General features: G+C 36.0%; 2 protein-coding genes across 5 annotated transcripts in view; one reads left to right on the top strand and one right to left on the bottom strand.

The window, feature by feature from the left end:
- The window catches only part of LOC138316113 (pyruvate dehydrogenase phosphatase regulatory subunit, mitochondrial-like), a 141,043-nt gene extending 137,508 nt beyond the window's left edge, over window positions 1-3,535 (top strand). For all 4 annotated transcript variants that reach the window (XM_069257621.1, XM_069257622.1, XM_069257623.1 and 1 more), the window contains 5 exons: window positions 833-981; window positions 1,267-1,474; window positions 1,641-1,730; window positions 1,904-2,083; window positions 2,374-3,535. In XM_069257621.1, coding sequence (XP_069113722.1) covers window positions 833-981; window positions 1,267-1,474; window positions 1,641-1,730; window positions 1,904-2,083; window positions 2,374-2,781 — 1,035 coding nt within the window. In that variant the 3' untranslated portion in view covers window positions 2,782-3,535. The remainder of the gene's footprint in view (window positions 1-832; window positions 982-1,266; window positions 1,475-1,640; window positions 1,731-1,903; window positions 2,084-2,373) is intronic.
- Window positions 3,536-4,714: 1,179 nt separating this feature from the next.
- LOC138316114 (pyruvate dehydrogenase phosphatase regulatory subunit, mitochondrial-like) lies at window positions 4,715-21,017 on the bottom strand. Its single transcript, XM_069257624.1, has 18 exons — window positions 20,891-21,017; window positions 20,394-20,684; window positions 19,118-19,248; window positions 12,841-12,922; window positions 12,560-12,641; window positions 11,767-11,848; window positions 11,426-11,547; window positions 10,936-11,050; window positions 10,499-10,651; window positions 9,935-10,059; window positions 9,489-9,681; window positions 9,096-9,245; window positions 8,827-8,969; window positions 7,984-8,132; window positions 6,705-6,912; window positions 6,187-6,276; window positions 5,884-6,063; window positions 4,715-5,251 (listed from the first exon to the last, which is right to left on the bottom strand). The coding sequence occupies exons 2-18, from the start codon at window positions 20,630-20,632 to the stop codon at window positions 4,946-4,948; spliced, it is 2,550 nt and encodes an 849-aa protein (XP_069113725.1). The 5' UTR covers window positions 20,633-20,684; window positions 20,891-21,017; the 3' UTR covers window positions 4,715-4,945.
- Between the last annotated feature and the right edge of the window lie 265 nt (window positions 21,018-21,282).

Raw genomic sequence — 21,282 nt, 5'->3', positions numbered from 1 at the left:
GTCACCATTTTCCAAATTTTAATTCAATGTAAGTATAGACATGTCATCCTTCCCTAAGTTTGAGGTCAATGTAAGTATAGACATGTCATCCTTCCCTAAGTTTGAGGTCAATGTAAGTATAGACATGTCATCCTTCCCTAAGTTTGAGGTCAATGTAAGTATAGACATGTCATCCTTCCCTAAGTTTGAGGTCAATGTAAGTATAGACATGTCATCCTTCCCTAAGTTTGAGGTCAATGTAAGTATAGACATGTCATCCTTCCCTAAGTTTGAGGTCAATGTAAGTATAAACATGTCATCCTTCCCTAAGTTTGAGGTCAATGTAAGTATAGACATGTCATCCTTCCCTAAGTTTGAGGTCAATGTAAGTATAGACATGTCATCATTCTCCAAATTTGAGGTCAATGTAAGTATAAAAATGTCATCATAAAATAAAATATATGTTTAGAAAAAAAAAATGTCATCATTCTCCAAATTTGAGGTCAAGGTAAGTATAGGCTTGTCATCCTTTTCCAAATTTGAGGTCAATGTAAGTATAAACACGGTATCTTTTTAAGATTATAGGCAAGTTATGGTCGCCTTAGACGTAATCAACTAAGGTACGCAATGAATATTGCGTTTCTGAAGTGAAGATAAGCTTGTAGGGATCACTTTTACGTCTGACACGTGAAAAATGTCTCCGTTTTCATTTCTGTCTTGCTAGGCATTATCGGTAAGTCATTTGGAAGTATTTTATTAGTACACATATTATCATCCTTTTACAACTTTCGTGCTTGGAAAATGAACTAAAATTGTATCTTTTGTTGAGTAAACTTTCCTCTTCAATTTGCAGTCAAATGGATCTGAAGCCCTAAAATTTTTAGAATACCTGAGTTCCAATGATATTGAGGATAATGTTGGAGAGATCATCCACACCGGTATGCAGAATCACCGTGGAGGATACGAAAATGACTGTACTATCGTCCCTCTCGACCATAACCAGTATGTATAGTTATATGGACCTCGATATTATGGTTACTTCCAATGCTACCTAAATCTACACATCATATTTAGATATCTGCCCGTATATATGTAATTAATGATTCATAATGTTGTCATCATGTTATATGTGACAGGTAATGCAAATTGAACCCCTATGATATGTTCATTGCATGTTTTCTGTTGATATGAAGCTGTTTTAGGTTTTACATCAAAATACTTCTTTATCTGACAATGCTTTGTCATAGTGAAAATTCTTTGTGTTAGTATATTTCTTTTCTCTCTCAGTTTCTTCATAATATCCCCGGCGTCCCAGCAGACCCGATCTTTGTCTTGGCTCCAGAGATTCCAGCCTAATGATGGCTCTGTCCAGATCCGAGACATCACGTCGGCGTATGCTGGGATAAATGTTATAGGTCCTCATGCCCAGCAGCTACTGGCTGATGTCACAGACATATCCACCACTCTCAAGGATTTCAAACCTATGACATGCAAGGTATCCTATCTGACAATAAGTCTATACAATACATTGTGCTTAGTAAAGATTGGAAATTATTTACATTATAATTATGCATTTTGCTGATTTCGTTTTGATGTTGATGTCAGAGAAACACTCATTTAAAATTTCTCATTTGATTGGGTTTTTTTGTCTGAGTATACAGGTGATCGACGTTGGGTTTGCCAGTGACATCCGAGCCATGAGACTAACCCACGGCGGAGAGGATGGATTTGTGCTCTACGTCCCCTCAGAGGTAAGCTTTGTCTTTTTGCATAATTTACTTTGAGGATTATTTTATGCCCTTTTATAAACAAATATTTAATTTGTCGCGTAAAAGTAAGTTTTGTGTTTGGAATAATAATCTTTCCACTGATGTCGAAACTTTTTATTTGATTTGTAAATTTACCCTTGATATTTTATTCCTAGTTTGCACTCCATGTTTACGATACATTGATGGCGGCTGGGGAGGACTATGGAATCAGACACGCTGGCTACTATGCATTAAAACAATTGCGCATTGAGAAATTCTATGCTTACTGGGGCGTAGACCTCACTACCCACACCACACCCCTCGAGTGTGGACGTGACTTCAGGGTCAAGTTTGAGGTAAGATACATTCAACGTTTTATCTTTTTAGACAATAGCTTATTTTTCATAGAATTAAACATTTCATATGAATATACAGGCTTTTGTTATTGTTTTCTCGTTATTTAATTGACGATTTTCAATATCTGGACCCTTAGGATTGTTTGAGTTGGATTTTATATTTTTTAAATAAAAAAAATAACTGCTTCATATTGAATCTATGTCTGATAACATGTTTTTCGCCATCCTCTAAGGTACAGTACACCTTACCCAACAAGACTTCTGATACCTGTTGTGTTTTTTATCGTCAGGCCGGCGACTTCATTGGGAAGGATGCTTTACTCAAGCAGAAGGAAGAAGGGATCAGTCAGAGGTTTGTTCAGTTCCTACTGGAGGACTTTAATGTCGACACGGATGTGTGGCCATGGGGAGGAGAGCCAATCTACCGTAACGGCAAATTCACTGGTACCACAACATCCAGTGGGTATGGGTTCAAGCTGGATAAAATGGTGTGTCTTGGTTTCATCAGAGATTATGATGAGCAGGGTAAGAGCGTGTTACACAAGAACATGAACCAGTTTGTATTGGACAAGGATGCTAAGTATGAAATAGCCGTTGGTGGACGGATGTTTGAAGCCAAAGTACGTCTCTACACGCCAAAAGAAGCATACTCGTCATCTGAGCCAGGCTTCATTCCTGTTCCATCTATGAATAAGTGAATATTCATTAAGGGTTTGAAGGAGGTGGAAATGCTTTTGTCTCGTAGCTGTTATCCAGTATATAAATATAGAAGCATTGAATCTGGAACAGTTGACATCTGGATACAAAAATGTTAAATTTACCATAAAACATATCAAAACATTTGCTAAACAAAATCAGCTGGTCGTATATGTACAAATGTATATGTAATTCGTGTAGAAGGAGCAGTTCTTGGTGATATGTTTGGAGGTTCATCTTTATTTGTATCAAAGACATGTTCATTGGGAATGTAACGAAGTTTCTTACATGGTATTAAAACAGAGTCTGTGATATAAAAATGTGATTTTGATTCTAGTTTTAATATCTTAGAACTAAATGTAATATACATTTATCCATGCTGTTGTAAATATTTGTTTCATTATAACTTGTTTGATAACATTTAATGTGATTGTTATGTATTCCTAAAATGAATTGTGACTTTTTGTTAGTGTGGAAATAAAGCGTTTTTCCTATCAATCATGGGTAACAATTCACATATTCAATTGGCGAAACAACTTTGTACGAACCAATATGAAAATAAGACTATGATTAAAAATGTGTTAGAACGTGTTAGATAAGAATACGTTTTGAAACTATGTATGTTACTTACAAGAATACAACGACTTAGTGTTGAATTATATAAAAGATTCAGCAAGGATCATGTGATCACAATTGTTATATAAATGTTTCTATTGGTGTGATTTTATGATCTTAATTAAATATGTAAAAAGCGTTCGTTAATCAGTCGTCTTATTCATGACCTCCCTTTTTCACATCCAAACAAATTAGTCTCTTAATATAATGTACACGTACAACACACCCATTTTGTATGAGTATTTCATTTGAAACACAAGTCCGTGTCTTCACTTGTATATTAATACACTAGTACGGAAGTCCCTGACTTCACTTGTATCTGAACACACTAGTAAGGAAGTCCCTGACTCCACTTGTATCTGAATACACTAGTACGGAAGTCCCTGACTTCACTTGTATCTGAACACACTAGTAAGGAAGTCCCTGACTCCACTTGTATCTGAACACACTAGTAAGGAAGTCTCTGTCTTCACTTGTATCTGAACACACTAGTAAGGAAGTCCCTGTCTTCACTTGTATCTGAACAGAAGTCCCTGACTTCACTTGTATCTGAACACACTAGTAAGGAAGTCCCTGCCTTCACTTGAATCTGAACACACTAGTAAGGAAGTCCCTGTCTTCACTTGTATCTGAACACAGTAGTAAGGAAATCCCTGTCTTGTATCTGAACACACTAGTAAGGAAGTCCCTGCCTTCACTTGAATCTGAACACACTAGTAAGGAAGTCCCTGTCTCCACTTGTATCTGAACACACTAGTAAGGAAGTCCCCGTCTTCACTTGTATCTGAATACACTAGTAAGGAAGTCTCTGTCTTCACATATATCTGAACACACTAGTAAGGACGTCCCTGACTCCACTTGTATCTGAACACAGTAGTAAGGAAATCCTTGTCTTGTATCTGAACACACTAGTAAGGAAGTTCCTGACTCCACTTGTATCTGAAGACATTAGTAAGGAAGTCCCTGTCTTCACTTGTACCTGAACACACTAGTAAGGAAGTCTCTGTCATCGATTGTATCTGAACACACTAGTAAACAGTTGAACGATGTTAATTGGATGAATAGTAGTGTGTGGCTATCAACGAAGAATGCTCGGATATTTGTTAAATTCTATCTAATCGAGATGGTACTCTTTAGAATGAGACTGGTTGTGTCACTATTGAAATACTATGTTGGTCCTGACAAGTAAAGAATGTATAATTTGAAAAACATTTTACGGCAATATCATCTTAGATATTTTGTGATTGACGCAGAAATACAGGAACAAAATTTTAACATTGGGTTAGAGGATTAAGAGTACGATAGACAACATATCAAGACTTCAATACATCAATCATTTTATAGCACGTTATGAACAGTAAAATATACAGTGTATATTGTTTGAATTAAACAGTAAGTCCGACATAGCAGTAATACGGCCTACAACATGCCTAACAACCATGCTATGTATTTTACAAATATTATTTTCAATCAGTCAATGACTGACATTTGATGACTAGATCATTATGTTTTAAACAAAACCATACTTTATCCTGAAGGTTTTTAGACATGTTAAGAGTTAGCAATTAGATTGTACATCGTTGTACCTATGGCAAGTTTGTAATCTCCACTTGGCAGCTCTTCTGCTGAATTGGCCTTCACATAAGCCAAACAAATAACCTTTCTGAGGTCAAAGTTGAAGCCACATGATGACGCTGTCCCAACACACTGGCCATTTAGGTATATTGGTTCCCCACCCCAGGGCCACGTGTCCTGTTCAGGGTCTAAGTCCTTCAAAGTTAACTGCACTAGCCGTTTATCTGTCCCTTGTCTTTTCTGTTGCTCTATTGCTTCTTTACCGATAAACTGGTTAGGTTTCTGAAAAAGTGAAAATGTTCAAACGTTTCATGTTGAATCGTGTAAACGTATATTGGTTACTGAAATGAAAAAAAATAGAAATGTTAAACTAATGGTAAACAATATCCGAACAAATAAATGATTTATGAATGCATTGTCTACAACATGCTCCAACGTCGGATAAAGATAGACTCAAGAAAACAACATTTATAAACATAACGATATTTTGTTAATTGAACTTCGTTATCTTCGTTCATTTGGGTGTTTGTTAGTAGCCTTGTCCTATACATAATGATGACATCACTCTCGCTAACGACGGTAGATAACCTTTATAATACTGGAAAAACATATTCGGACCAAAACTCAATACTGTTAACTACATTATTTTCGTGTATACAATATTCCGCGTCATCTTTATTTTCAACATGTTCCTGAATACATGAATTTGCAGTGAAGAGCTCATACTTACAGTCGTGCAGTCATATAACCGTTTTTTTTAATTAATCGATAAACATTTTAATTCGCGTCCGAACTCTCGCGAAATTAAAAGAACAATTATCAGTTGACAGTAAATGATGCCAGACGTTTTTTCCCAATGTGAAATCCGCTTGATCGTCAGACTTTACACCCAACAACAAAATGTATTAACCTACCTCCAAACAAACAGTTGTACTTTTTCCACACTCTAATGGTGTTGTCAAGGATGAAATGTCTTCTTCCTGAGAAGCCATTTTATTATTCAGCCGAAGGTGCTTCAGTACATAATGCCCCCCGTCCTTAATTCCGTGTGCCTTCCCTGTCTCCTGTATTGCTTTATACACGTGCAGTGTGTTCTGTAATTAATCCACGTAATAGTAAGTGTAAGTAACAGAATATGAATTTAAAGAATGATTTAGTAAGGTCTTTATGTTTGTTATATGAATACGAAATTGTTTCAAAGCGAACGATTATTTTACCTCTGTCGGAATATGAAGGGTGAAAGCTTCAATACCACACTGTGGCATTCGTAATACACGGATTTGGCTGGAGAACCCCACATCTATAGTCTAAAAAGAATATATTTAATATGTAACTCTATATTTCGGAGATTTGCTTCACCTTAAATGTTACATCAACTTTGTTATATCTTAATAAATATGACAACGAAATCAATACAACACCATGAATACAAATCATATTTTAGATATAAATTTGCAAGTTATGACAAAACGAAGGTTAAAAGTTTTCATTGAAGTTTGCGTCAAAGGGGAAGCAACTTCAGCTTCAGCAACAGAACATAATTGTAAATACAAGTAGAGAAATATTAATTACCATTCAAACAACAACATTATAAATGAAAAATTATGTCCATACACCTGTTAATGGTGTTCTTTACCACTCTAGATAATGTTTTAAACGTAAGTCTTAATGATATGGATATAACTGAAATCGTTTATTTTGCATGTTATTGATGGGCTATTAAAGAATCGTTTACCTTGCACGTCATTGATGGGAAGTCTGTTTCTGTTACTGACACATCACTTAAGTCTCCGATCAAAGCTTCACTCTTTGGTCCGACGACGGTCAGTGATGAAAACGATGAATCAGTTTCGACCAGCTCCACCTTCCCGTCCGCCGGGAGATGTCGCCTCATCCATGTCAACATGCGACGCTGATGATTGGTGGTCGCTGTGATCAGGAACCTGGGTGAAGGGAAGACTACAGAGTTATTATCATGAACCTGGGGATGGGAGACTGCAGAGTTTTTATCATGAACCTGGGGGAGGGGGAGACAGCAGAGTTATTATCATGAACCTGGGGATGGGAAGACTACAGAGTTATTATCATGAACCTGGGGATGGGAGACTGCAGAGTTTTTATCATGAACCTGGGGGAGGGGGAGACAGCAGAGTTATTATCATGAACCTGGGGATGGGAGACTGCAGAGTTTTTATCATGAACCTGGGGGAGGGGGAGACAGCAGAGTTATTATCATGAACCTGGGGAAGGGAGACTGCAGAGTTATTATCATGAACCTGGGGGAGGGGGAGACAGCAGGGTTATTATCATGAACCTGGGGAAGGGAAACTGCAGAGTTATTATCATGAACCTGGGGGAGGGGGAGACAGCAGGGTTATTATCATGAACCTGGGGAAGGGAGACAGCAGAGTTATTATCATGAACCTGGGGAAGGGAGACTGCAGAGTTATTATCATGAACCTGGGTGAGGGGAGACTGCAGAGTTATTATCATGAACCTGGGTGAGGGGAAGACTTCAGAGTTATTTCATGAACCTGGGGGAGGGGGAGACAGCAGGGTTATTATCATGAACCTGGGGGAGGGGAGACTGCAGAGTTATTATCATGAACCTGGGTGAGGGGAGACAGCAGAGTTATTATCATGAACCTGGGGGAGGGGAGACTGCAGAGTTTTTATCATGAACCTGGGGGAGGGGAGACTGCAGAGCTTTTATCATGAATATAGGGAAAACTTGACAGCTATGAAAGTACGGGGCAAAACCCAGCTTTTACATCACGCATGTCTTGTTCTCTCGCAGATATCGACTCGTTTCAACTCTCATTTTAAAGATTATCCGTCAATGAATCAAATAAGATATCTAATTTTATGCATTGAGCATTTTTTTAGGAAAAAAGTAACCTTTTGGTTTTATTGTCTGACAATCTGAATGATTTAGCATGCATTACAGTAAATATGCAAGCTACATTGATTTGAGTTCTGTCATTTGATTTCTAAGACTGACATTATGACTATACCTATTGTGAGCTAGAGAGACAACACTACATTCGACCACATATCCTCCTTGGTGGTTCAGCATCCCGGTCCGTGTGACGTCACCAGTCCGGTCAGACACGTCATTACAGCAGAGATACTGAAGATACTTTAGAGCTTCTCCACCATCAGACTATAACATAGCATAAAATGATAGAACATATTATCTCAATGGTATTGTGAGAACGTTCATTGTGTGTACGTATGGGCTCAGACAAGCGTGATAGTATGTTAAAGAATGTTTACCATTACATCTCCGTAAAGGTATGGTTATTGTTTATAAAGTGAAACATATCGTTATATAATTATTTTTTCTTTGTTTTCATATTAAATCGGGCTTTCCGTGAATAGCACATTGACGTTGCGTATTGATTTGGAAAAATAATCTCTTGAAAAATCTTTAGAATGGTACATTTACATGTAAACATACTTTATTTTATAAAACACATTATAAAGTTTATAATAACTATAAGCATTGATGTTACTATTTTTGTTTTTATTTCATCGGGGTATGAAAAAAATCGTTTGCAAACTTTAGTGAGAATCCGCTAACAACTTTTTTCTTTCAACGATAAAATTAAAATATAAATATATTAATGCTTAAGTGAAATTATTTTACTCTAACTTTCCAAGTGAATTCGCGAAATTTGATCTACGTGAATGAACACATATATCATTTCTAGCCATTCAATTTTAAATCTGCTAATGTCAATCTTCGCGAACTTGTTTTGAAATGGAAATCGTGAAATTTTATAGTCACGAAAGAAAGTCATGTATTTATGTTCACAATCAATATGGCTCTTTTAGAAGTTTACTAACACCAATACCTTAACCTCACACGTCGTGAAACATGAGGTGTCTATAAGGCACACATTGTCTTTACAAGCTCTGTATTCAGCTTCCACGCTGTCAAACCATGACGGCTTGCTGAATGACGGTCTATCCAAGTGATACGGATCGGTAGACTCATCTGGAAAACAATGACTACTAAAACAGTATTTCAATCATACTAATGGCGACAATACAGTTAAATTGATAAATAAAACAAATACCTACATAGTATTACTTAACTAGGGAGCTCATGTTTTGGAGTTACCTTTGTTTTCCTTGAAGTACAAAGGTCGTTCGTATCCCTGTAGATCTCCGAAGCAGGCCCCTTCCTTCTCCAGTAGCGTGTGTATGGGAGACGTCTTTAGCCTCCTACCCTTTGTCCAATGAGTGTAGGGATAGCGGAGCTTGTAGGCACCTTAAATGTCAGACACAACAAGGTACATTTGTAAGTTACTTAAGAAGTTATATCGAAAAGCCTTACATAATGATTATAAGTTGGAAATATTTCAAATTAATCTGAAATCGATTGCTTAAAATCATTAGTTTGTTGTAATGAATCATGGAGACACTTAAGATAAAAAAGAAAGCCTTACATGTATATGTTCTTTCATGTATCTTTAGCGTATCAGAATTGTTATGCGAGTAATTCAATACGAACCTATGACTTCCTTGACACGTTCAAACAAGAAGCGTCTGTTACTGTGGACCGAGTTATGTCTGAGAATGTGGTGAGCATCCATACTAGTCCCGGGGGTACCGTCCACAATACTCTCTGTTATATACTTCCCGATCCCAGCTGACCCGACCACACCAAGCCCATTCATACCGGCCGCGACGAAGTATTTCCTCACCTTCACAACATACATACGAGTGTTTTTTCAGAATGCTAGATACCACCTACAGACTGTTTGTAATTACTTATATGCCATACATACTTTCGATTTGAATAAGCACAAATGTACAATATATCAAAAATCAATATATATTATGAGCGGCGTAATGCCTCTTTACAGACCGACCATACTACTTGTCAAATATTTTTTTAATATGGCACATAAATATAACACGTTAAAATGACAATGGGTCCTTCCCTGGGTACACTACCTCGGCTGATTCTCCAAGAATCCAGTTCCCGTCCGCAGTAAAGCTTTCCGGCCCGTTCACAAGGGTCCGTACCTCAGCCGTTTCCATGGCTGGAAATCTGTTTAGAATGGGCTCCATCATGACCTCTGATTGGGTAAGTGGAAAATAACAAATAAATGAGGACTTAAATATCAGATCCATTATAGACGCTTAAATATATTGGTAGTGTCCTTGTAAAATGGGGAGTAATAGTAATTAAACAAATATTCGATTTGTGTATTAATATTTAATAAATATAAAAGCAAGAAAAAATAAGCGAACACAAGATCCAACGATTAATGAAGTTAAGCGAAGACAAGGTTTAGAAGTAGTATATTGTGATTTATTTAAAAAACATATCTGATTATAATCTTTCTCATATAGAGAGCTAAGGCAAACTGACTTAAGTCTGGAAGTTTTCATATAAGTTACATAAGGAGAAAAACTTAATTTTTGACTCAAGTCTACACTTTTATTTCGAGAAATCGGAGTCTGAACGTTAAATTCAAGTAAGTTTACGTAATTTTAAAAATCCATAAATCTTACGAAAATGGTCCCAGTCTGACGGTAGGAGTTGGAACTCAAACTTCTCAGGCATATCAAACGAGAAGGTGGGTTTGCCTTCCAGTTCAAATCCTCCGGCCAGTAAGCCCCCACTCCACTCTCGCGCATAGATGGAGCCATCGTAGTCCCGGATCACTATGGTGGGTAATTATATACTTATAGAAACAGGCTATAGTCAAGTGACTGCATTGGGATGCTGGATTCTGTGTGTTAATATGTATGGTCTGGTTTTTTGCTCATTTTGCTTTTTACGATCATATCGATAATAAAGATAAATAAAAACTTCATTGATTTACATTTTCATTTGTCTTGTTTCTTTTGGGTTTTTTTAAATACTATTTTTATCAATTTTATTTTATTTATTTATATATTTGCCTTGTTTTCTATTCGAAGCATATTTTGATGACGTAAATACGTACCCGGCATCATGGAGTCCATATTTGGTATTGCTGATGACACAATGTAGAAGTGTTCGCTTGAGTGGAGCGGTACCTGGACAGGAGGGGTTGTCTTCATCCCCAGGTGTCGGGCCCACTGTATTGTACATAATAGAATGTCAAAAGATTTTTCATATGTATTTTTGAATTTAAATTACTTTTTTTTTTTACATTTTTCAGTAGATGGCTTTAGTAACTTTTTCGTTGAAACCAGATGAAACAATATATAAAAGGCGTCATGAACAGGTTATCTCCTTTCTCCTTTTTCCTTTTCCCCTTTCATACAGTTTATGCAAGGTAGGTGTTACACAGTCAGTGAAGGTACTAGTCATCGAAACATCATAAAAGAAACTTTCATTGATCTGTAACAAATATCAATACATAAAACCATACTTTCCAACCAGAAGAAAATGTTTTGAAATATCTTTTTGTTTAGGTTTTGTTGGAGCTATAACAAGCCTGATGAAGTCACCTGTCCGGAACAATTGACGAAGTATTCACATTGAATATGGCCATGAGATGTTTGGACCCCTGTTACTTTACTATCAGCAGTGTCGACCTTCTCTACTTTCACCCCTTCCACCACCTGTATCCCTGTACAAGGAAATCAACTAACGTCATGTTGGAGATAGCATTTAACGTGATTCAACCAAGTACGTTCTAAGCTGGATTTAGCTTTTGTCAAAAGAGTTGTTAATCATTAAGCTTTTCAACTTATGTTATATAAAACTAAAATGATATATAATATAATGATGATACTAGACATCTCCTTAAGTGATAACGATTATACTGTAAGTCAGTCACACTACTTACCCTTTGATTTCGCCAGGCCATTGTAAGCATATACTAGGTCGTTCGGGGCTACCACTCCGTCTCCTGGAATCCAGAGACCTCCCTGCCGACCCAATATTTATATGGTAAGTCTTGAAGTGTTAGTGAGAATTGTATAACTTTTAAGGCATGTCTAAACAAAATCATTTTAAAATTCGACTCGCTATGAATTATTGCAAGTTTTGAATTCATATGGGATAATCAGTATACGAAACATTGATACTTTAGCGTGTAGATTTTCTTTGATTATATTTACATTTTACCACAGATACTCCCATTATTCTAATTATAGTTATGGTCTGCATTATGAATGAATAAAGGCAGACTTGGTGTAGTTATACATGAATGAAAGTCCTATTTACTGACACCATGTGCGTCCCCCCGCGAATTTGTAATGTAGTTAAATGAATCAGTTTAGCTATGAAGTTATAAGAAAAATCTTTCAAGCGTCTGGATTGTGAATGGGAAACTGAATGTTATTGCGAAATAGTGAGTTTTTGTTGTCTTCAAAGTAGGGACTATATGTCATCACATTAACATTGGCTATTTAGATTAAATGGTTGAAGCGGGGAATTCAAATTTTCACTCGCATCTAAAATATGTTTTACTGTGAAATAGAATAAAAATGAAAGGATTGTTAGATTGCAATATTTGGATATAAAAATGCAATCTGGGTGGCTAATAAGAATTCATAGCGCCCACCAAGATTGCACTTACATCTCCAATAATTGCAATCTTTCAGTCCTTTTATTGTTTATAAATTCTCCGTATTTACCTGCAGATCTGATGTCTTAATCCATGGGCACAGCTTGGCGATCTCGGAGGGTGTCACAAGGTGAGATTCTACACCAATAACCCTTTCAATCAATTAATTTTGAAATTTTAATTTGAACTTCATTATTGCCAACACTTACTTATTTGTTTATGGATCGACGCAAAACGTAGTTAATTAGATTAAATAATTTCTTATCTAAACATCACCATCAACATCGTCGAAAAATGCCACTTTTTAATATAACACACACACACAAACAAGCTTCGACGGAAATGCCTTACTTAGCTAACGAGTGTTTCCTCTCTATGGTAACAAGCCTGTCCTTGGTCTGTGCCAGAAGTAAGCTTCCACACTGCTTCCATCCTGAAATTAATTTATTTGCGGATAGTTACTTTCCCATTACTTGATTAAATCAAAGTGCCAAGACCACTCATAGATGTTGTGAATGAAGGACTCAAGCAAAGGAATAAAGAAATTGGTTTTTCATTTAAGTATTGAATTTAGTATACTAACATACGGAAACTTCCGCACGTTTTGTCACGATGTAAAGATGACGAAAGAAAATGTTGAAGTTGAACTTTGGAATTTAATGATTATAACTTTGACTTGACGGATGGCTATTCTGGAGTGTCCAGAATATAGCTGATGTGTTCCGTACAAAGTCGGAGACCTAACTGCTTTACAAATAAAATATTTCATGCTTAAATAATGTACATACAATAAAATTACAGAATTATGATTGACAGATATCGCTCATTGGCAGATTAATCAGCCGTGGTCAGTGTCCTTTAGGCAATTTGGATGGCCGTGACATTAATCCGGTTACGTAATAGAATGGAACTTAAAATCTTTCAGAAAAGGTATCAAAGTAAATTGCCAGAGGATATACACAGTTATCACACATATGGGGTTTTATCTCAAATGTCACAAACGTAAATATGATCAAGAATATAACCTTAGGAATGTCAAATTACACACAATAGTATTAACTGATAATTGATGTTAAAATTTAGCAACTATTCACGCAAGTTCAAAGCACTTTAAAATTTATCACAAAATTCTTTGTGATAACTTTCTTCCGCTCCGGGAAAGACGCGTCCCGCGTCTTAATTAACCCTTATAGTGCCGTAGGGCCGATTTGGGCCGATCTTCGGGTTTCCAGAGTGCCAGAGGGCCGATTGGGCCGATCTTCGGGTTTCCAGAGTGCCAGAGGGCCGATTGGGCCGATCTCAAAAATACCAGACCCCATTTTGCTTTATTTTGATATTTGCGTATATATGACTAAATTAACGTAAATGACCGTAAATAAATATCTTCCGAAATTTCAACCGACGTCATTTTATGACGTCAAATATGACGTAGCATGACGTCATTTACAAAGGATAGACGTCATCTTGATCCAGACATTTCCACCCTTTTTTAGGCCTATTACTTGTTTTTCATTCAGTTTCATGCGCATTACACAGAATAGAGAGAGACAATTTTATTAATGTTATATCACTATATTCTTATCAATACACTATATGCTGCTCATTTATCTTGTATATGCATAGTGTTATATTTTATTCTCCTCGTCATCTCTTCAATAAAAACGACATAGGAGAACATGTTTACAGGATGACCGGGGTCGTACCGAAACATGCGTCTAGCAAAAAGCTATTCTCAGCTTTATTTGGTCACAGTACCACAACTAACTAATTCGCGGCCTTAACACACATATTCTATTGTACATGTATTATATGGATTCCATAGCGTTAACGGCATACATGTACATTCCTATATAAACCAGTCTATATTTCGGTAAATAAATATAACCTCACGTTTTAGAACTCATAAAAAAATATTACATTACTGCATGTCCATGTCATTTTTGTACATAATTATGTTTTATGAAGCTTGAGGTTTATATACACTACAATTGTATATATCAATAAGAAATCGCAAGTTTAATTGACTGTCCACAGAATATGATACACGTCTTAATCCATGGCACAGCTTGGCCGATCTTCGGAGGGGGGGGGAGGGAGGGGGGTTCCCACAAAGGTGAGATTCTACACACAATAACCCTTTCAAAAATCAATTAATTTTGAAATTATAATTTGAACTTCATTATTGCCAACACTTACTTATTTGTTTATGGATCGACGCAAAACGTAGTTAATTAGATTAAATAACTTTTCTTATCTAAACATCACACCATTCAACATCGTCGAAAAAAATGCCACTTTTGTAATAAAACACACACACACAAACAAGCTTCGACGGAAATGCCTTACTTAGCTAACGAGTGTTTTCCTCTCTAGGTAACAAGCCTGTCCTTGGTCTGTGCCAGAAGTAAGCTTCCACACTGCTTCCATCCTGAAATTAATTTACTTTGCGGATAGTTACTTTCTTTCCATTACTTGATTAAATCAAAGTGCCAAGACCACTCAAGATGTTAGTGAATGAAGGACTCAACCAAAGGAATAAAGAAATTCGGTTTTTTCATTTAAGTATTGAATTTAGTATACTAACATACGGAAACTTCCGCACGTTTTGTCACGATGTAAAGATGACGAAAGGAAAATGTTGAAGTTGAACTTTGGAATTTAATGATTTAACTTTGACTTGACGGATGGCTATTCTGGAGTGTCCAGAATATAGCTGATGTGTTCCGTACAAAGTCCGGAGACCTAACTGCTTTACAAATAAAATATTTCATGCTTAAATAATGTACATACAATAAAATTACAGAATTATGATTGACAGATATCGCTCAATGGCAGATTAATCAGCCGTGGTCAGTGTCCTTTAGGCAATTTGGATGGCCCGTGACATTATATCCGGTTACGTAATAAGAATGGAACTATAAAATCTTTCAGAAAAGGTATCAAAGTAAATTGCCAGAGGATATACACAGTTATCACACATATGGTGGGTTTTATCAAAAATGTCACAAACGTAAATATGATCAAGAAAATAACCTTAGGAATGTCAAAATTACACACAATAGTATTAACTGATAATTGATGTTAAAATTTAGCAACTATTAACGCAAGTTCAAAGCACTTTAAAATTTATCACAAAATTCTTTGTGGTAACTTCCTTCCGCTCCGGGAAAGACGCGTCCCCTCGTCTAATTAAACTGTCCTCTGTTTTGATGGAGTCTATTCGCTCGGTTTTCATAGGAAATGTGTGGTCGCTGGCGTCGTGAATTACTAAGTGTGCAGTGTTGAATTTCGGAGTTTAACCAAACATATTTACGGTATACCGCATTTATTTTATGATATTTAAAGTTTTTCAAGAGCAATAAGTTGAATAACTCATTTTCCTGAAATAACTTTAATAAATTTTATATCTAAATTATTTCTGAAATAACGATTTCAACACACCAATTAAAAAGTTCACAATCTGGGTATCCATTTTTTATAATTCTTTATTTGTTACTAAATTATCAATTTCATCAATGTCTCTTCAAAGACAAAAAAATAAGTAAACATATCCGTATCTTAATATCTACTTAACATTTAAGAATATTTTCGGAAAAATATAACATTAGAAATATTACCATTTCCGGATATGTTTGGTTTTTAGAAAACTAACATGGGTTGCTTTGATGACTTTTGACTAATAAATCATGGCCAGATACTTTTGCCACTGAATAAAAGGTATATTATTTCATTACGTATATCACTCGGATTTCTTTTTAATTCACAAGAACGCTAGCCGTTAAAATCAAGAAAACTTCATGTAATGTATCGACATCAGCAAGTCTTCGTAAGCCCAGAAACATATATACATATACGATATGTATATATAAGCTATATATATATATGAGTAAAAAAGAACCGTGTCCATGTGATGGTTTCCATATACATAAAAAGAAAACACAACTATAAAACAAGTTTTTTCCTCCCTAGCGCTTTCTCGGCTCATGCCGGTCTTCAGGGGTTTGAATTCTTTTATTTGTAAAACATGACGTCATAGTACACATGACGTCATAGTAAGATTACGTCATGACTCTGCGTTGGGGACTGTTTCAGGAGATACCATACCCAGCGGGACTTCAGGCGTCCTCAACAGGAAGAATAAAATTGCTTTAATGTTGTATAAATTTACTAGTCTTCTTTCTTCCTTTGAAATATCAAATTAATGTCTAAATTGGGGTTGTCGATACTGCAACTGCAGCTGCAAAACTAAACGACGTTGCAAATTTGACGTTACGTGTCATTAGTTCTGGCAGTGACGTCATATATTTCAAACAGAGTTCTGGCAGCAAGAGGGTTAAACACCCCATTCATGGTGCATATGTATGTACAGGTTCAATGTCTGTGGTTTTGAATATTGGGGTTTTATTTTTCATACCATCAAGTATTACGTGAAATGAACAAAAAAACTTTTAATTTTCATCGTGGAGTGGTTTCATTGTTTTGATGTGCACAGACTCGCCGAGCGTACCTAAGAATGCTGTTTCACAGCATCAAAAAGCAGACCTTTAACTTGGTGACAAAATAAAATCATAATTGGCGCCAAAACGTGATGTCATATTTTGAACACTGACATTGGGCATTGTGATTAAATCAGTATAATTACTAATCAAGTATTTGTCATTTCAAACTAAAGTTTTTGAAATTAATTATAAGCAATGTAAAGTATCTCTTTCCTGGGAAAGACGGTGGTATGAAAACTAGCAAATGTAGTTTAGTTTTAATCTTATGCATCTGTTGAAATGCAATGTGTTTCCAAATCAATATTTCATAGTAAATTGTGTTGTATATGAAAATATGATTAAAATTCCCTGCCAAATCAACTCACTTTAATAAGCAGTTAGCACCTGTCATCAACTCATAAATATTCAAAAGATATTTCATTTTTTACTTGGGGAATGACGATCAAGAAAAAATACACTACTGGAGTTCTATTAAACAATAATCATATCGACAAAATCCCGAAAACGAGTCAGAAGATATGTATTATTTTCGCCGTTTCCTTATTTTTTATCCTGCGTAATAAATCAGGGTCCAATTGGAATTATATTTAGAGTTTTTGTATTGATTGGCGCCCAACATCAAAATGTAAATAACATCACTTTTTTTTATTTTGATGACATATTGTCTCATCTTACTTACAAGTTTCTGTGACATGAAATAATGAACAAGGAAAAGACTTAATAAAATAACGATCGGACACACCCACATACACAAACATTGTCCCTCAGAAAGTGATAGAGACATCAATTAGAATCCTGACACACCTGCTGTAACAGCTACAACTAAATAAATATGGGACTAAACATGGTTCAGGTTCTTACCTATTCCATGACTCCTCTCTAGGTCCTTGTAAAGTTGTAGGCCATACCCTATAAAGTCGACATCCGTCGATGTCTTCCTTCCCTAGTTGTCCAATCAGACCAAAGCGGAATGCCAGGTTTTACCGCAAGTCAAGCTACACACCAAATATATAACGGAATAAACATATAAAGCGTGCTGATATTCCTGATAAAACGCCAAAAGATTAACTATTCAATACACGTTACAACAACAATGGCAAAAAGCGATCAAAATATATATTAGAATGGGAACTATAGCACAGGAAGGACTAGTGAAGAGTTAAAATTTCATTGACTATGACTCTTCTCTAAACAAATCAATGTAGATTTAATCAAACAAATAACTTAACGATGAAAAGTCGATATACATATTTTGTCCTTCTCAATACTGTATTAGCTCAATCAGTGCTTTAAAAGTTTGTTTTTTTCCACAAGGAAAATGACAGTTATATTTTTAGGTTTTAGTACGTGTAATCAGTGTGTTTTACAGAATGGGTTCTTACTATTATGCTAACGGAATATAGAGAGAGGAGTATGTCATGGATTGTATGCCGTCCTATGTATCACTTATTGTACGGAGACCTGCCAGCTGTATAAATTGTACGACAGAATTGTAATCCGTATGAAAACTAGCAAATGTAGTTTAGTTTTATCTTATGCATCTGTTGAAATGCAATGTGTTTCCAAATCAATATTTCATAGTAAATTGTGTTGTATATGAAAATATGATTAAAATTCCCTGCCAAATCAACTCACTTTAATAAGCAGTTAGCACCTGTCATCAACTCATAAATATTCAAAAGATATTTCATTTTTTACTTGGGAATGACGATCAAGAAAAATACACTACTGGAGCTCTATTAAACAATAATCATATCGACAAAATCCCGAAAACGAGTCAGAAGATATGTATTATTTTCGCCGTTTCCTTATTTTTTATCCTGCGTAATAAATCAGGGTCCAATTGGAATTATATTTAGAGTTTTTGTATTGATTGGCGCCCAACATCAAAATGTAAATAACATAACTTTTTTTTATTTTGATGACATATTGTCTCATCTTACTTACAAGTTTCTGTGACATGAAATAATGAACAAGGAAAAGACTTAATAAAATAACGATCGGACACACCCACATACACAAACATTGTCCCTCAGAAAGTGATAGAGACATCAATTAGAATCCTGACACACCTGCTGTAACAGCTACAACTAAATAAATATGGGACTAAACATGGTTCAGGTTCTTACCTATTCCATGACTCCTCTCTAGGTCCTTGTAAAGTTGTAGGCCATACCCTATAAGTCGACATCCGTCGATGTCGTCCTTCCCTAGTTGTCCAATCAGACCAGCGGAATGCCAGGTTGTACCGCAAGTCAAGCTACACCAAAATATAACGGAATAAACATATAAAGCGTGCTGATATTCCTGATAAAACGCCAAAAGATTAATTATTCAATACACGTTACAACAATGGCAAAAAGCGATCAAAATATATATTAGAATGGGAACTATAGCACAGGAAGGACTAGTGAAGAGTTAAAATTTCATTGACTATGACTCTTCTCTAAACAAATCAATGTAGATTTAATCAAACAAATAACTTAACGATGAAAAGTCGATATACATATTTTGTCCTTCTCAATACTGTATTAGTCAATCAGTGCTTTAAAAGTTGTTTTTTTCCACAAGGAAAATGACAGTTATATTTCTTTTTAGTACGTGTAATCAGTGTGTTTTAAATGGGTTCTTACTATTATGCTAACGGAATATAGAGAGAGGAGACAATTGTATGCCGTCCTAGGTATCACTTATTGTACGGAGACCTGCCAGCTGTATAATGTACGACAGAATTGTAATCCCGACTTAAAATAACTAACGGGATGAAACTGGTCTTGATATATAACTTTTGCCACAGAGGAGTTTCTTGGAAGAGGGAAACCTTAAAACTCTCTATGTTCTAGAGAGACGAATCAGTTGCTCTACATCGAAAAGAAAGAAACGGTTCTGTGTGTGTCACTAAGACAATTGTTCTTGTGAGTAGACACATGTGAAGTGTCCCTAAAAGCCATTGTTTGGTTCCCTGTAATGTAGGACCGATAAGTTCTAGCAGGAATCATCTATGCTTTCTTAAACATTATGTTTAAAAAATTTGACTAATTACATGTTTAAAAAATAATGATTATTACTTTTCAATTATAAATTCCTTATGTTACAAATATAAAATACTTAGAACTTACATTTAGAATATAATCTATATATTATTGCAATCAGCAGGACAAATGCAGCTGGCTATCTCACAAGTCTGTACGTACTTGCGGGTAGATATTGATTGTGACGTCATTGTTGGCATTTTTCACGAGCGTAACGTCATATGTTTATGGAGAAAACGACGTGAGTTTCGCTAACTTTAATGATGACGTCACAATAAAAACCTACCAGAAAGGGAGGTAACCGTGCAATATGGAAAGACGGAATGAGCATATATTGCAGTCATCAGAGAGAGTTTACAAACAGAAAAAGTACCTGCCCTGCTCCAATAAGACCACATCACTCCACCCCCTCTCGGCTAGGTGATAGGCCACAGAAGTACCGAGCACGCCCCCTCCACAGATCACCACTCGAGCACAGGACGGTACATGTTTGGTTACGTTCTGATCTGTCCGTGACGGTCGTAAGGTTGAGCAATGGAAACTGGTCACAGCTAATCGTCTTATGCTATTAACACCAACTGCGGATAGCTTGATTCCCTTGCTTAGTAACATGTCTTCACGAGATATAACTGCATACGGGAATGATTTGATGTGTCACATGTATCTACAATAATAACAGATAGTGTTGTGTACACGGTACACCAGTCAGTACTGACCAAGTATTATCCCACTCGAATTATATATGTACCAGCTAACGTTTGTACCACCACTCGCTGGGCTATATATAGTGTCGACTAAACACCATTGCGATTAGCCATGATTTTGCAGCATACTTCCAACCTCTCACAAAACAGAAAAGTGGACAATTACCTTTGCATATGGTTTCCTCAATCCAATACGGAGTTCCTTGTCAAACTCTCCAATGTTGCTCGGAATTTTTTATTATTTTTTTTTTATTTTACGTCATAATGATGTAGATGCAGCTGGAGTACTCGACCATCAGTCAGTAGATAAAAATAGTCTGATCGGATCGACCACGGCGTTCCACACAGTTGATTAAAGCTACGAAATGGGAATTGCACAAAAGTATAATAATGACTAAAAGAAGCGATTGTCTCTAATACAAGACCTCCTTATATGGATGTACCTCATCAGTTATACTAGAAATCAATGATATTACATCTTTGATGTAGGGGAAAGCATACCTACTTTAACAAATGCCTTTGTTGCTGGACAACAGGTAAATCAGAAAAAAAAGTTTT

The sequence above is a fragment of the Argopecten irradians genome, chromosome 2 (assembly GCF_041381155.1).
Source record: "Argopecten irradians isolate NY chromosome 2, Ai_NY, whole genome shotgun sequence".
NCBI classification, from domain to species: Eukaryota; Metazoa; Mollusca; class Bivalvia; order Pectinida; family Pectinidae; genus Argopecten; species Argopecten irradians.
The sequence above is the reverse complement of the archived record's forward strand: the minus strand, read 5'-3'. Positions and strand labels throughout refer to the sequence as shown.